This window comes from Nannospalax galili, unplaced genomic scaffold (assembly GCF_000622305.1).
Source record: "Nannospalax galili isolate Female #2095 unplaced genomic scaffold, S.galili_v1.0 scaffold646, whole genome shotgun sequence".
NCBI classification, from domain to species: Eukaryota; Metazoa; Chordata; class Mammalia; order Rodentia; family Spalacidae; genus Nannospalax; species Nannospalax galili.
The window spans coordinates 3,257,617-3,273,162 of NW_008355279.1; the positions used below are offsets into that span (position 1 = coordinate 3,257,617).

Consider the following 15,546-nt stretch of genomic DNA (forward strand, 5'->3'; position numbering starts at 1 on the left):
CAGAGACTGAGACAGGATTATCCTGCATCCCAGGCTATCCTGAATGCACAGCATTTGCCTCAAGAAAAGAAAAAAGACCGAGTTTCATCTCCCAACATGGATGCCTGGGTGAGAATCATGTGATAACTTAGTCATCATCAGCCCTCAAGGGAATGTCCTCTCCACTTTATACCTTTGGGGATTTTTCTCTTCATTGCAGGAATCCCAAAGTTTTATTAGAATACAGTCTTTCCAGCCTGGAGAGATGCCTTAGTGATTAAGAGCACTTGCTGCTCTTGCAGAGGACTCGTGTTCAGTTCCCAGCAACCACATGTTGACTCACAATGGTCTGTAATCCCAGATCCAAGGGATCTACTACTCACTTCTGGCCTCTGCAGTCATCAGATTTGCACGTGGTGCACTTACATACATGCAGGCACTGACACATAAAATAAAAATAAATACATCTTTTTTTAAAACAAAATAAAAATTTTAAATTGGTATATAATTTATAGGCTAGAAAAAATAAACTCAAATTCCACTTCTATTATACTTTCATAATACAGACCACCAGACCACTTCTGTCACCCTGAAAGGGGTGGGGCTTTCTCCCTAGCAACAAAGCAAGTAAGTAGTTCTACAGCAGGTACCAGCTGAGTCTCTTCTAACCCAATCAAAGTCTGACAGGATCTACTTGGAGATAGCGTTAGCCTCTACAGGAGGGGGACGCAGTCTCCAAGACTGACCTCATAAGACCTAGGGAAAAGGCTATGTTTCCAGAACTTCTAGACAACAGCCTACAATTGGGAGTTCCCACAACTCCCTTCTCTGGGTTGATTAATTTGCTAGGGCAACTCAGAAACTCAGTAAAATAGTATACTTAGGGGCTGGGGTATGGCACAGTGGATAAGTGTTTGCTATGCAAGCATGAGGATTGGAGTTCAGATCCCTACAACTCACATATACCAAGGAGGTATGGAAGCCCACCTGTAATTTCAGTACTTGGGAAATGGAGACAAGGAATCCCCAGAGCAATCTGGCCAGTTACAGTAGTCTTATAGGTGAGCTCTGGGCTCAACTGAGAGACCTGCCTCAAAGAAAAAAGTGGAGAGAGATGAATGAAGACACTGACATTGACCTTCAGCCTCTGTACAACACATGCATACACACACACACACACACATGATCTCACATGTTAACACATATACACATATGCACACCACACAGGCATACAGTCTCCCTGTAGCCCCAGCTGGCCTGGAACTTGCTATGCAGACCAGGCTGGCCACGAACTAACAGAGATCTGCTGCCTCTGCCTCCCAAGTGCTCCTCCTCCTCCTCCTCCTCCACCTCGTTCTCTTCCTCTTCCTCCTCCTCCTTCTCCTCCTCCTCCTTTCGAGACTGGGTCCTGCTAACTCATTGTGATCCTTCTGCCCCTGAGTGCTGCTGGCATTATAGGCATGTGTTACCACACAGAGACCAAACACTTTAATATCAGGCACACAAAGTATTTTGAGGTTTCTAAAACACCCACCTAAGCTGGTGTGTTCCCACTGACTCTGGGACTAGCTCCTAAGGGTTGTACACATGGCCAGTCAGCATCCAGCCCTATCCCCTCTCTGGGGCCCTCCCTGCGCTCTGCTCCATTCCCTTCCTAGATCCCTCTGACTTCCTTCCTTGCCTCTCTTCATTTCATCATCTTATGCTTCAAGATTTGGCCCTAACAACGCTTCTTCCAGGAAGACTTCCTCTGACCCCTGTGTGCCCTTCCCCCGTTAAAAAAATGTCATAAAAATTAAAACCCTCTTTTAATAGACTCCAACTCTGCCTCAAAGAAAAAATATAAGAACTGGTGATAAAAAAAAAAAGAGCTGGTTTTCTAGAATTTGGAAAAAGAAATGAAGGTCACTATATGCCAACAGGAAGGAATTCAAGAAAAATCAGTCAGATTAAACTTATTTTCTCAGGAAGTAGAGCAGGTAGCATCCCTGGGTTTCAGCAGGACACTCAAGAAGGACTGGAGAGTGCAGCTGCATGGCAGAGCAACTGGACATGCCCCAGTGCGGGGGATGACCTTGTCTGAGGCAGCTGCACAGTCTGGGTGGTCTAGTGTGGGCAGTGTGGGGCTTGGGGCCTGTCCCTGTCATCACCACTGTTACTGACTTGACTGAGGATGACCAGGGAAGGCTGAAAGAGTTACCAGATAGTGAAGATGCAGATTTTTAGATGTCTCAAGAGGTTCAAAGAACAGACCAAACTGACCAAGAACAAGGCTGATGGCGTGGCAGTAGCTCAGTGTCTGAGCACAATGTGTGAGTGTCAGGGGACAGCTCACCGAGTCAGCTGTGCTGTGGCTGCCCAACCCAGCACACTCCTAGGCTGTAATCCAAGAGAAACATCCGGGACAAGGTTACTGTGAGCTGAGCAAGCAGCCTTGAATTCAGAGGAGACTGGCTGGGTTGGCAAGCATGCTCCTATGGCACAGTGGAAAGGGTGGCTTGTGTGGGGGAGGGCTGGCAGCCTGAGGTCCTTGGAGTACTGTCCAGTCCGCCCTGGGTGGAGACACCAGGTAAAGGGAAGCCCAGGTATTCTCCACTTCCCAGTCCACATGTCCTGGCATGGAGTCATACCATCTAAGGAGAGGGGCCAGCTGATGTGCTGTCCACCACCCAGTAGGGTACCTGCTTTGACTTGTCTTCCAGAGCAAGTACCTTATTGGAACTTGAGAGCCTTCACCTATGCCAGCAATGGCCCCAATGGGTTTCACTGACTGAATGGCCTCAGATATCCAAAGGGCTCACCTGAAGGTCAGAACCATGATTGTGAATCTTTAGGGATAGAGGGTCTGCGGTGAAGATGTTCAGGGAAGGCCAAATACAGCCGAGCAAACACAAGCTGCTGGAGGTTGGGGCAATTTGTAAGTGAGCTCTTGTTCCCTGCCACTGAGCAAAAGAGTCTGGTGGCTTACTAGGCATGGAATTTGGAGGGTCCCAGCTTCACTAACATCTCCAAAACTTACCTGAGTTTCAGATGCATCTGATATGAATTGCTCTGCCCATGGAGGCCTACATTTCCTTCCTACAAGATGATATTCTCAGCTGGGTGTGGTAGCACATGCCTGTAATCCCAGGCTTTGGGAAGGGAAAGCAGGAGGATCTTGAGTTGGAGGCTAGCCAGGGCTGTTCCAAGGCTGTTCCTGTCTCAAAAACGAAAACAACAGTCTCTCCTCCCCCGCCTTACCCTCAGTGATGGGGTGAAGTTTTGGGTACAGATAGAGAGGGGATGAACAGAGATTCAGTCACAAAATTATTGCTTGTTTATTGTGGTTACATATATATGCATATATAATTTACATATAGATATTTAGCATAAAGTTTGTCATTTCAACTGCCTTCAGATACAGGTCAGTGGCACCATCACCACCCCCATTCACAAATCTTTTTTTTTTTAATCTTATAAAATGAAAACAGTACCCACTGAACACTAACTCTTCCCTCCCGTGTCCAACTTCTGGAAACCATCATCCTACTTTTTATCTGAGTCTGAGTACTTTGGGAGTAACACAGTACTCTGGAAGTAATAATCCTTTCACGACTGGCTCATTTTACTGAGATGATGTCCTCAAGGTTCATCATGTGCTAGCATGTGCCATAATGCCTTTCCCTCTGACTTAAAAAAATTTTTATTTTAATTTATGTGCGTGCGTGTGTGCGTGCGTGTGTGCACGCGCACCTGCATGAATCTATGGGTACCACCTCTGCGGAGGCTAAAGGGTGTTGGATCCCCTGGAACTGGAGTGATAGGGGATTGCGAGTCACTTGATGTGGGTTCTGGGAACCGAACCTGGGTCCTCAGGTCCTCAGGAAGAACAGCAAGCTCTCTTAACCACTGAGCAATCTCTCTAGCTCTATGTTTTTCCTGTTAAGTCACATGTTTGATTCACTTTCCATCATGCCCTGTTCTCCATCACCTCTGGACCTGGAAGATGGAGTGGCTCTGCTCTCCTCAGCATACAGAACCATGCTTGAGTGTAACTGAAAGCTATAAAACAACAACAACAAAAAAAAAACAAACAAACTATGTAAATCGCCAGGCATGGTGGCACACACCTTTAATCCCAGCATTTGGGAGGCAGAGGCAGGCAGATCTTTGTGAGTTCGAGGCTGGCCTGGTCTACAGAGTAAGTTCCAGGACATCTGGTGCTACAGGGAGACCCTGTCTCAAAAGGACAAAAAACAAAACAACAGCAACAAAAAATTGTGTAGATCACCAAGTCCTGAGGAAAATATACACCCAATCTGGTTTGGGAATGCTTACCTTGTAATTAGGAACTGAAGTGTTATTATAAAAAGGACTGTAGGGGCAGAGATGGCTCAGTGGTTAAGAGCACTGGCTGCTCTTGCAGAGGATCTGGGTTCAGTTCCCAGCACCTAATATGGCAGCTAACAACCATCTGTAACTCCAGTTCCAGGGGAATCTGTCACCCTCTTCTGACCTCCATTGGCATTGCATGACATGAGTGCACTTGCATACATGCAGGCAATACACTCATACACATAAAATAAAAATAAATAAAGAGGACTGGAATATTTTGAAAAACCTAGAAAAATGTAAATTTGGAGAAAACAATGTCTACAAAAATTGAGCACATTTTGCCAAGACAGATTTAAGTTTCTGATTTCGTTTGTTATTATTATTATTGTTTTGTTTTTTGAGACAGGGTCTCCCTGTAGCCTCAGCTGGCTTGGAACTTACTGTGTAGTACAGGCTGGCCTCCATCTCACAGAGATCTGCCTGCCTCTGCCTCCCAAGTGCCGGAAGTGGCAGGAATAAAAGTATATGCCAACTCAGCGAGCTTTATTTATTGTTATTTTTTGAGATAGAGTCTTGCTGTGTAGCCCAGGCCATCCTGGAACTATTTTTCGTTCTCTTCCTTCCTTTTTCTTTTCCTTTCTCTGTGTGTGTATAATGGCCAGGGGACAACCTGCTAGAGTCAGTTCCTTTCTTCCACCATGTGGCTTCTGGGGATCAAACTCAGGTCATCAGGGTTGGCAGCAAGTACCTTTGCCCACTGAGCCATCTTACCAGCTTCTAGCCTTTTGTATGCTGTATTACAGGTGTGCACCACCATGCCTGGCAGGATAGATTTTTTTTTTAATGGTTGAATAGACGCATATCTGTCAAAAATGCTTACTAATCATCCTGAAATTTCTGTGTTCAAATACCCACATTTAGTTTCTTATCTACCTTTTCAATAGATTCATTTGATTTTAGCAAACACTTCCGGCTAAAAGTAAATTCTGTTAAATGTTATGTTAAAGAGAGCTATTATGAATTTAGATATTCTGAAATGGTACAAACATAAAAGTATTGCTGCAGCTTCTTTTGTGGAGGAAATTGGGATCAGTGGAGGGGTCATAACTGAAATGCTACCTTTTGGTGCTGTTGGCCTTTTAAAATATTGACTTTTCTCCATATAGTACAATTTAAAATGTTTCCTAGTTAGTAGTATTATATATAGGGCCTTTTAGTTTTCCTCTTTCCAAATGTTATGCTAATAAACAAGAAATGTTGCTTAAACAAATCAGTTCATTTAGAAACTCCAAGGCATGGTGGTATATGCCTTTAATCCCAGCACTCAGGAGGCAGAGGCAGGTGGATCTCTGTGAGATCAAGGCCAGCCTGTCTAGATAATGAAGTCTAGGCCATCTGGGGCTACAGTGAGACCCTGTCTCAAAAACCAATAAAACAACAACAACAACAATAATAAAAGCACCAATAGGAACTCCAAGTTTTTTTGTTTTTTTTTTTACAAAATTGACCAAATTTTCTATTAGCCAATGTGTATTTTCTAATTACTCAGATATTGACAAAATGGTAATTGCTAAAATGGTAATGAGTGATGGCTGTTTGGGGTCTGGCCTCAGTATTCATCTCATCCTTAGCATGTAAGAAGGAGGTGTGTTATATTTAAAAACAGTTCCTATTAAATACATACCTCTGGTCCACCATCTTGGGAATTCTCCATTAATCTCTGTATAAATTTTTCAACTATCTGGGGTCTTCCAACTGAAAAGTTTTCTTTCATGACTTGGTGTTTCCAAAGATCTAGGAAAAACATACCAGCACAAGTATCACAAAACATAGACCATCATTGATGACCATGAACCTGTAGCTCTGACCACACAATACAAGCTGTCATTTCCAAATGCCCTGAAAGCCAAGTGTGAGGTGGGGAAGGGGAAGGAGGCAGCCCAGGACCTGGAACCTTCTGAAACATGGACTAAGGAAGATCTGTAGCAAGACTCCTAGCAAAAATATTCAGAAAAACACCTCTGAAAGCCAGTGAACAATACTGTTTCCATAACCTAAAACCTGAAGGACATGTAATGTTACTGATCTTACATGATGTCTGTTTTCATTAATATTCTGTAACTGAATGATGACTGTAGTCTAACACAGCTATCAGAAGTGGATGAATAGCAACATTCCTGGGAGATGAAGAACACGCAGCTTGCGGCTGGAAACCGTAATGTTTGGGAAACGCAGGCATCCATCTTTCATTGTCAACCTGTACTATGGCACTTCCCAATGGAATAGTATGCAACTGCTAAAAGGAAAAAAACTCTTCCAATATTGACAGGAAAATAAGTAATGACTGAAAAAACAACCACTAGCAAGGTGTAGTGGGTGCACACCTTTAATCACAGCACTCAGGAGACAGAGACAGGCAGATCTCTGTGAGTTCCAAGCCAGTCAGGCTACATAGTGAGGCTGAGGGAGAGGGAGAGGGAGGGAGGGGAGAGAGAATTAAAATGTACTATAGGTGGCTAAGTGAGAACGGCATGATACGGAAGAGTGCACTGTCTTTTTTAAGAAAGGTCTGACAAATACAGAAAGGGGGGCTATGCCCTCGAACCCGCTCTGCGTCAGCAGTGTCCCCATCTTTCCTTAGTGTCATCAGCCCTCCCCCCTTCTAGACCATTCACAACAGCACACGGTGTCTTTCCTGGTTATAAAGTCCGCTCTTGAGATCCAGCTATTGCCTCATTTCTCTGTCCCCTTTATAGTCAATTTCCCAGGAAGCAACGTCTTCCTTCAAACTGTCATTGATGTCCCTCAGACTCACTTGCCTGGTTTTCACTTCCACGAGGCTGGGGAAACTGGTTTTGTCACAAACATTTATGACTTCTCCAAAAGCCCGTGGCTTGACTTGCCTGCCCCGCCATTTCTCCCACTGTGTAACTTCCCCTCTTTGAAATGCTCCCCTTCCAGGCGCTGGAATGTTGCCCAGGCCTATTTCCCTCTGCCTGGCCATTTGTCCTAGTTGTCCTCACTGCCCTGCCCTTCCCCAATCACTTCAGTACTCCAAGGCTCAGCCTGGTCTCCACCTCCTTCTGTAAATATTAATGTGTTCACTTGATGTCCCGTCTTATCTCACAACTAAATTCCTTCAGATACTGACAACTCTCAAATTTAGATCCAGTTCTCACCTGGCATCTCTTCTTCAAATCTAAAGATCATTTGAAACTAACTTATGCATAATCAAGTCTCCAGTGTTCCCTCCCTAAATCGCTTTGTCTACAGCTTATTTCTTGTTGGATGACAGAAATTCTATTTTCCCAGTTGTTCAAGTCAAACCCCTTGGCGTCAGTTTGATCTTCTCTCTTTCTCCTGCCCCTGTATTCAATCCATTACCACCTCCCAATCCAAAGACACCCAACATCTTCTAGGTCCTCTGATCCCAGCTTCAAGTCAGGGCTTGGGAAGCTCCAGGCCAGTGAGAGATTCTGACTCAACAAACAGGTGAATAGTTTCTGGGGAATGACACTTGAGGTTGTCTTCTGGTGTCCACATACATGTTCATATACATGCATACACACCTACACACACACATACACACATACACACACTTAAAATATAATAGATCATGTCACTCTGTATCAGGGCCTAAGGTGTCTCAGAAAGAAGAAACTATGGTGGAGGAGCCCAGCCCCACGGCTCCTTCTCCTGCTTGGGCTGCACTCCCTGCCTGCTGTGGTTTCTCATTTCATCTCAGAAGATTGCCACACAGGGACAGAATGCTCAGTGCACAAGAGGAAGTGACCACCACAGTCTGCTCAGAAGTGTGGCACATACCTCTGGGATTTGTATGGACTATGGACCGAGGAGTCTTGGTTTTGAAAAATGGGATTCCATACTTTGTCTACAGATGGTGTATTAGTCAGGGTTCTCCAAAGAAACAGAACCAGTAGAATGAATATGTATAAAGATTTATCAGCTTAGCTCAGAGGATGGAGTCCGAGTAGTCCAACAATGGCTGCACCACACTGGAGAGGCTGAGAATCTGTAGTCGCTCAGTCCACAAGGCTGGATGTCTCAGTAGTCCCAATCTGGCGCTGAAGGTCTGACAAATTCCAAAATATCAGCTAGTCTTCAGTCTACAGCAGCAAGATGAACTCACCAGCGAGAGAGAAGGCAAGCCGCAAGAAGCCCCATGTTCTCCTCTGCCTTGGTCTTTTATACCGGCTGTCATCAGAAGGTAACGCCCACATTTAGGGTGTGTCTTCCGGCTTTAGATGATCCAATCAAGAAGATCTCTTTCATTTCAGTTAATCTCAGATCAAATCAAGTTGACACCCAGGATTAGCCATCACAGATGGCTACTCTCCATAATAAACCCATAAATCAAGGTTCATATTAAGATGTTTAAGACATTAATAAGTCTAAGCTTTGACAGGACAGAGCTGTGATTATTTCAGAAAAAATTTTAGACAAGAGGGCTGGAGAGATGGCTCAGTGGTTAACAGTATTTCCTGCTCTTGTAGGGGAACTGGGTTCAATTTCCAGCACCCACATGGAGGCTCACAACTCTCTGCAACTCCAATTTAGGGAATGTGACTCCCTCTCTGGCCTCCAGGGGCATTGTATGCATGTGGTGCACTTACAAACATGCAGGCAAACACATTAAACACTCATACACATTAAAAAAGAAAGAAATTGGATGCTTTCACCTGAGTGCTTTGGGGAAGGAGCCTGGCTCACAGAGAAGCCCCTTGTGGGACTGTATCTGTCACAGACTTCTAGTTTGGAACCATCACTTGGGAGATGCCCACCAAGCCAGTTTGGGGTTTGACTCTGGGCTCAACAGAGGGGAAATATTAATCAGATGCTGAATGATTCCAGCACTCTTTCCACATGAGTTCAAGTTGAGACATACAGATGGATTTATTGGCTGGAACTGGGGACCAAGGAGAGAAGAATTCATCCAAAGAATTCCTGGCAAAGAGGAGCCAGCCTCCACATTTGTCTTGTTCTCAGTGCATGTGTGTGGCCATGTCTTCTAGTGGGATCTTTATTCTCTCTCTCTCTCTCTCTCTCTCTCTCTCTCTCTCTCTCTCTTCTTGCTTGAGACAGAGTCTCTTATTTGATTTTTCCATTTGTATGCCAGGCTATCTGGCCTGTGAGCGTCCAGGGACTCTCCTGTCTTAACCTTCCATCTCTCAGCAGGGGTGTGCTAGGATTACAGGCATACACTACCACATCCAGCTTTACCTGGTTCTGAGGCTTCAAACTCAGGTCTTCACATTGTGGCAAGTGCTTTACCTACTGAGCCATCTCCTCAGGCCTGAAGCAACAGCTTTGACCAAGGCTCAGAAGTGGGAGGGTGGCAGTGCCCTTTGGAGTTAAATTAGGATTTGGGGTTTTTTTTGTTTTTTTGTTTGTTTTTTTTGTTTTGTTTTTGTTTTTTTGCTCTCCCCTCTTCCTCTAGTCCCAGCCCTTTGAAGGAAACTTTGAAGTCCCATTGACTAAAGCACTTTCCCCCGACCTCTCTCCCTCTCTCAGCAGCACCCTGGCTAGCCTCCTCCCACAAGGAAGGGCACCTTGGCTTGAAGCACTGTACTGCTACACAACCACTGTTCTGTGCACCTAAGCAGTCCCTGGAGGGATGGCTCAGTGGTTAAGAGCACTGGTTGTTCTCAAAAAGGACCTGGGTTCAGTTCCCAGCACCCACATGGCAGCTAACAACTGTCTGTAACTACAGTTCCAGGGGAATCTGACACCCTCTTCTGATCTCTGTGGGCATTGCATGACACAGATGCACTTACCTTAATGCAGGCCATACACTCATACACATAGAATAAAAATAATAAAATATTTTTTTAAATGAAAGCTGAAGGTACAGAAGTGCAGGCCAGAGCTGCTCTCCCACAGCCAGGAGCCCCACAAGTGGGAAGCTAAAAAGCCACATTTAAGATATGTGTTTGTGCTCCTATGATTTTCAAACTGCTCCCAAGAACACTAATTCCTTAAGTACTGCATTGTCTGCTTCCTGGACAGGATAGTAACATATAGTAGTATTATAAAGGCTCTAAGGTCTAGATTAGAGGAAAATGTTAAACAGGATTTGTCCCAGTTTTCCAAACTTCCTGTGATGGTTAATATGGATTGTCAACTTGAGAGGATATAGAATCCCCTGATAAACAAACCTGGGCATGTCTGTAAGGGAGTTTCTAGATTACATTTACTGAGGTGAGAAGACTCATTCTAAATGTGGACAGCAAGAGTAGATAGCACCATTCCATGGGCTAGGGTCCCAGACTGAGTGAAAAGGAGAAATGAAGCAGAGCACCAGCAATCATTGCTCTGTTCCTGCCTGTAGGTGCAGTGTGACCCTCATGTTTCTTGGGCTCTGGCTGCCACGACTTCTCAGCCATGATGAACTTTACTTTGGAACTGGGAATAAAAAGAAATCCTTTCTTCCTTAAGTTGCTTTTGTCAGATATTTTGTCATAGCAAAGAAAAAGGTAACTAAGGCAGATACTTTGACATTAAACAAATAAGCCAGGCATAGCAGCAAATGCCTGTAGTTGTAGCCCTCAGGAGGCCTGGGCAGGGCAAATTCCCGGGACAGCCTGGGCTACATAGCGAGATCTTGTCTCAAGGATAAAGAACAAAAGCAAAAACAAGGTGGGGAGTCAAGGCTCAGGATGTAGTTCAGTGGTAGAGCCCTTGCCTAGCATGCAATCGCCTAAGGTTCAATTCACAGTACTGAAGAAATCAAAAGAAGTCAGTTAAAGCAGAGACTGCTGGGGCTGGAGAGATGGGTCAGTGGTTAAGAGCACTGATTGCTCCTACAGAGGACCCAGGTTCGATTCCCAGTACCCACATGGCAGCTAACGACCTTACCTCTGTGGACATTGCATGACATGGGTACATGCACATACATGCAGGCAATACACTCATACACATAAAATAAAAATAAGTAAATTTTTTAAAATCTTTAAAAAAGCAGAGACTGCTTTCAAATGACATGTGCTGTCCATATTTTATTTAACTTAAAACTACATAAGTCTACAGATACTTGCCAGTTACCCCCATGGAGCACAGACCTCTGCAGTCTAGTGACTGGAGTGTGAGAGTGATCTCCTCTATAATATGATGTCGTTCATACTGTGCATTGTGGCTCACCGTTGGTGTCATATGGTCTGTGGACTTTGACAAACGTAAAATATAAAGTGTCTGGTAGACAGTTTCTAGATATTTATTTTGCGGAGACAGTAAAAACTATGAAAGTCCCAATATATCATCTTATACATTTTCATAATTTTGCCTAGTCAATCTTTTCAGTCATCGCTCCCAAACAACTACTCTTTTATTGACTTTTTCCAAAAATTTCAACTTAGTTTTTAAAAATTTAAAAAAAAAAAAAAAAGTAAAATTTTTCTTGACAGGGTCTTATAACCAGTAGCCCAGGCTGGCCTGAGTCCTCCTGCCTCTGTCTCTGGAGTGCTGGAGTTACAGGTATGAGCTGCCAAGCCCAGTGTGTCAACTGAACTTTTGAAAGAGCAGTTTTAGGTTCACATGACTCCCTTGTCCTCAAACCTGCACAGCCTCTGCCAGCCACATTGTGCAGCCGAGTGGCACAGTTGTCATTGGCAGTGATGTTCCACCAGCAACTGAGAGTCAGTCTTGACTGTGGATCATTCCTGGTGCTCCACATTCTGCAGGTTTTGATGAAGGTGTAATAACATGCACCCATTATTATAATATTGCACAGTTATTTCCCTGCCCTAAAAGTCCTCTCAATTCTTCCCAACTCTCTTTCCTACCCTGGCTCCCCTGGCAACCACTGACTGTTTTGCTGTATCAGACTGCGCCTTTTCTAGCATGTCACATGGAATCATGCATGTCAACTTTTCAAAATAGCATCTTCCACTTAGTAATGTGCACCACTTAAACTTCTTCTGTGACCTTTTTAATCTGTCTCTTTTCTTTTCCCTTTATTTCTTTTCTTCCTTCCTTTTTTCTTCTCTCTCTCTCTCTCTCTCTCTCTCTCTCTCTCTCTCTCTCTCTCTGTCTTTGGTGGGATTAAGTTTTTACATGTTAGTCAAGTGCTCTATCACTGAGCTATATCCCTGGCTATATCCCAACTCGTTCCTTTTTAATGTTGAGTAATATCTCACTAGTTGGATATACCACAATTTAAGTATGACAACCTAGTTTTTATAGAAACAGCAGATCTCTGTCTGCACATCCTCCTACTTCACTGGCTCACATAATTTTTAATGAACTTGTTCAAATTCAATGACAACGAAAACCTGCATAAGCAAGATTGCAGCAGGCAGTGATCAGAATGTCTGACGAGCATATGAAGCACAAAGATTATGATTAATGAGTACTTTGCTGACTAATTAGGGGATGGAAAACTTTAGGTAACCCATGAGTTTCTGTGAAGGATGGTTGGGAAAACCACTGCATTATTATCTTGAAGAGCCTGTGTTCCAGAGCACACAGCTGGGGAAATGTTGGCTAATGCTGTGCTCTTAAATGTGTGCTCGAAAGTGTGTTTCGGACCCAGTCAAAGTGCAGACAGTAAGTGACAGTGAGGTGCTCAGTCCCAAATAGTGCATTTATATTACCTTCTCCCCCCAAGGCTCAGGGAACATTGAGGAAGAGGAGGCAGAAAGATGGTAAAAACCAGATGTTGGGCATGGCAGTGCCATTGCACTCGTAAACTTACAGCTGCTGTGACTGCCAATCAATATTACAGCATTGATGGGGGAAGGGCTCACAAAGCCCCACCCCTAGATCAGAGCTGTTGGCAGCTGCTGTCGGCTGGGGGATGGAGAGTCAGTTTTCTTCAGGGGTGTGGCCTCTTGCGGGGGGGGGGGGGAGAATGGGCAGCTCTAATTGGACTCAGTGGTTGATAAAAGAGGGGAAAAAAAGGAGTCAGGAGGGACATGGGGGGCCTGAGAAAAGCGGGAGTGGGGGAATGGGGTGGGTATGATCAAAATACGTTATATGTAGTATTAAATTCTCAAAGAATAGATAAATGGTGTACTCAAGCAAAACCATCACCTTTGATATTAGCATATGTGTGTTTTTCTTATATTAAATTTATTACATTTATTTATTTGTTTAATGGGGGAGATAGGTTGGGGTGATTGAGATAAGGTCTCATGTACCCGAGAGTGGCCATGGACTCACTATGTAGCCAAGCATAATCTTGAACTCTTCCTCTTGCCGCTACCTCCAAAATGCTGGGGTTATAGGCATGTGCCACCATTACCAGTTTGCATTTATAGTTCATGTCTATTTATTACTACCTCCAGGGCCATCACTACTTTATCTGACAAATTCTTATATACTTATGATGAAGCTCATGAGACTGGACCTCAATTCATATTCCCAAGAGTTTCCTTGGTCTTTTATTTTCCTTTATTTAGTTTTAAGATTTATTTAATTTACATGTATGTGTGTTTGCTTGCATGAGTTTATGTGCACCACATGCATGCAGGAGCCCCCAGGGTGTCAGATCCCTCAGAATTGGAGATAGAGGAAGCTGTGAACTGCCTGTGGTGCTGGGAACAAAACCTGGCTGCTCTGCAAGAGCAGGAAGTGCTTTTTCACTACTAGCCATCGCTCCGCTTCAGCCCCTCCTTGACCTTTTGAAAAAGGCTGTCTGACTTATTACCAGATGTGACTAGATTATCTTCTTTCTTTCTTTCTTTCTTTCTTTCTTTCTTTCTTTCTTTCTTTCTTTCTTTCTTTCTTTCTTTCTTTCTTTTTGAGAGAGGGTCTCCCTGTAGCCCCAGTTGGCCTGGAATTTACTATGTAGACCAGGCTGGCCTTGAATTCACAGAGATCTGCCTGCCTCTGCCTCTGCCTCCCAAGTGTTGGGACTAAAGGTATGCACCACCATGCCTGGTTCAGTATTGGCCAGTTAGCACAGTTGACTAGGTTATCTTTTTTAAAAATTAAATTTAAAAAAATTATTGAGAATTTCATACAGGCATATAAGCATAAAAGATGCTTTGATCAAATCCATGCCCACTCCCTCCCCTCCAACACCTCCCATATCTCCCCATCACTTTTTTCTGATAACTTCATGTACTCTTCTTCTCTCTTTATTTTTTATGGGGCTTTTTGCTACTCTAACATTCTCCCCTCTGAAGAGGTAACCCTAAAATCTTTTAAAGACTAGATAAGTGCTCCCAAATACTTTTGACATTTTTGGCCTTTGTGCTAGGATTAAAGGCATGCATGACCACACCTGGCTAACAAATTTAATTTTTTTTCCATTAATTAGAAAGTGAAGTGATACTATCAAATTCATTTTCCAAAGCCAATATTACACTGATACTAAAAATGGATAGACACAACAAAAATAAAATTATAGGTCAATCTTCCTAACAAAAATTCCATATAAAGCATTTAAACTGAAATCAGTTGTACACTTAAAAGATTATTCACAACGTCTGAGTAGACTTCAATACAAATGTGATTCTACACCTGTAAATTTATACATGTGCTAACTCAACTCAATAGATTCAGGGAGAGAGAGAAATCACATGATAATTTCAATAGATTCAGAGAAGCTCTTAGTCAAAGTCCAATAACTTTAGAGAATAAAAGCCCTAGAGACACTCAGAATAGAATGAATATACCTCTTCATGACAAAGACCATACATGACAAACCTTTAGTCAACATTACAATGCCTGGGGAAAAATTCAGATCAGTTCCAATAAATCTGCTCTTATTCAATGTAGCCCTTGCACTATTAGCTGGGGCAGTAAGACAAGAGAAGGTAATAAAACCAGTATAAATATAAAAGGAAGAGGTCAACTTATCCCTATTTTCAAAAGTTAATGATCTGTGATACAGACCCTAAAGGTTCTACCCAGAAACTGTTATAAGTAATAAGTAATAAGCACAAAGAATAAAAGAACAAAATAGGAGGATATATAATCAACAAAGAAAGTTCAGCAGCTTTGTATTCTAGTAGGGAGTGCATTTAGTAAGAGCTCAGGAAATCAATTCCATTATAAATAGCCACCAAAAACCCTAGGAATAAGTATAACTAAAAAATGAAAGACCTTGAGAATTGGAAAATTGTAAAATTCTGGAGAAAGGAGGTGAAGAGGCTGAGACACGGCTAGCTTGCCGATGCCTGGGTGTCCGCAGAATCAGCATGGTGAGATGGCTGTGTTGTGATTTTTCTCATTGCTGTGAGAAAATCCCGTATGAAACAGCTTAAGGACAATAGCAGATATTTACTCAAG

The 15,546-nt window shown here is 43.3% G+C and overlaps 1 protein-coding gene across 1 annotated transcript in view; it reads right to left on the minus strand.

Annotated features, from left to right (window-relative positions):
• Positions 1 to 15,546, minus strand: part of LOC103749584 — a 193,047-nt gene that overhangs the window by 35,513 nt on the left and 141,988 nt on the right. The window contains exon 37 of the mRNA XM_017803006.2: positions 5,978 to 6,087. Coding sequence (XP_017658495.2) covers positions 5,978 to 6,087 — 110 coding nt within the window. The remainder of the gene's footprint in view (positions 1 to 5,977; positions 6,088 to 15,546) is intronic.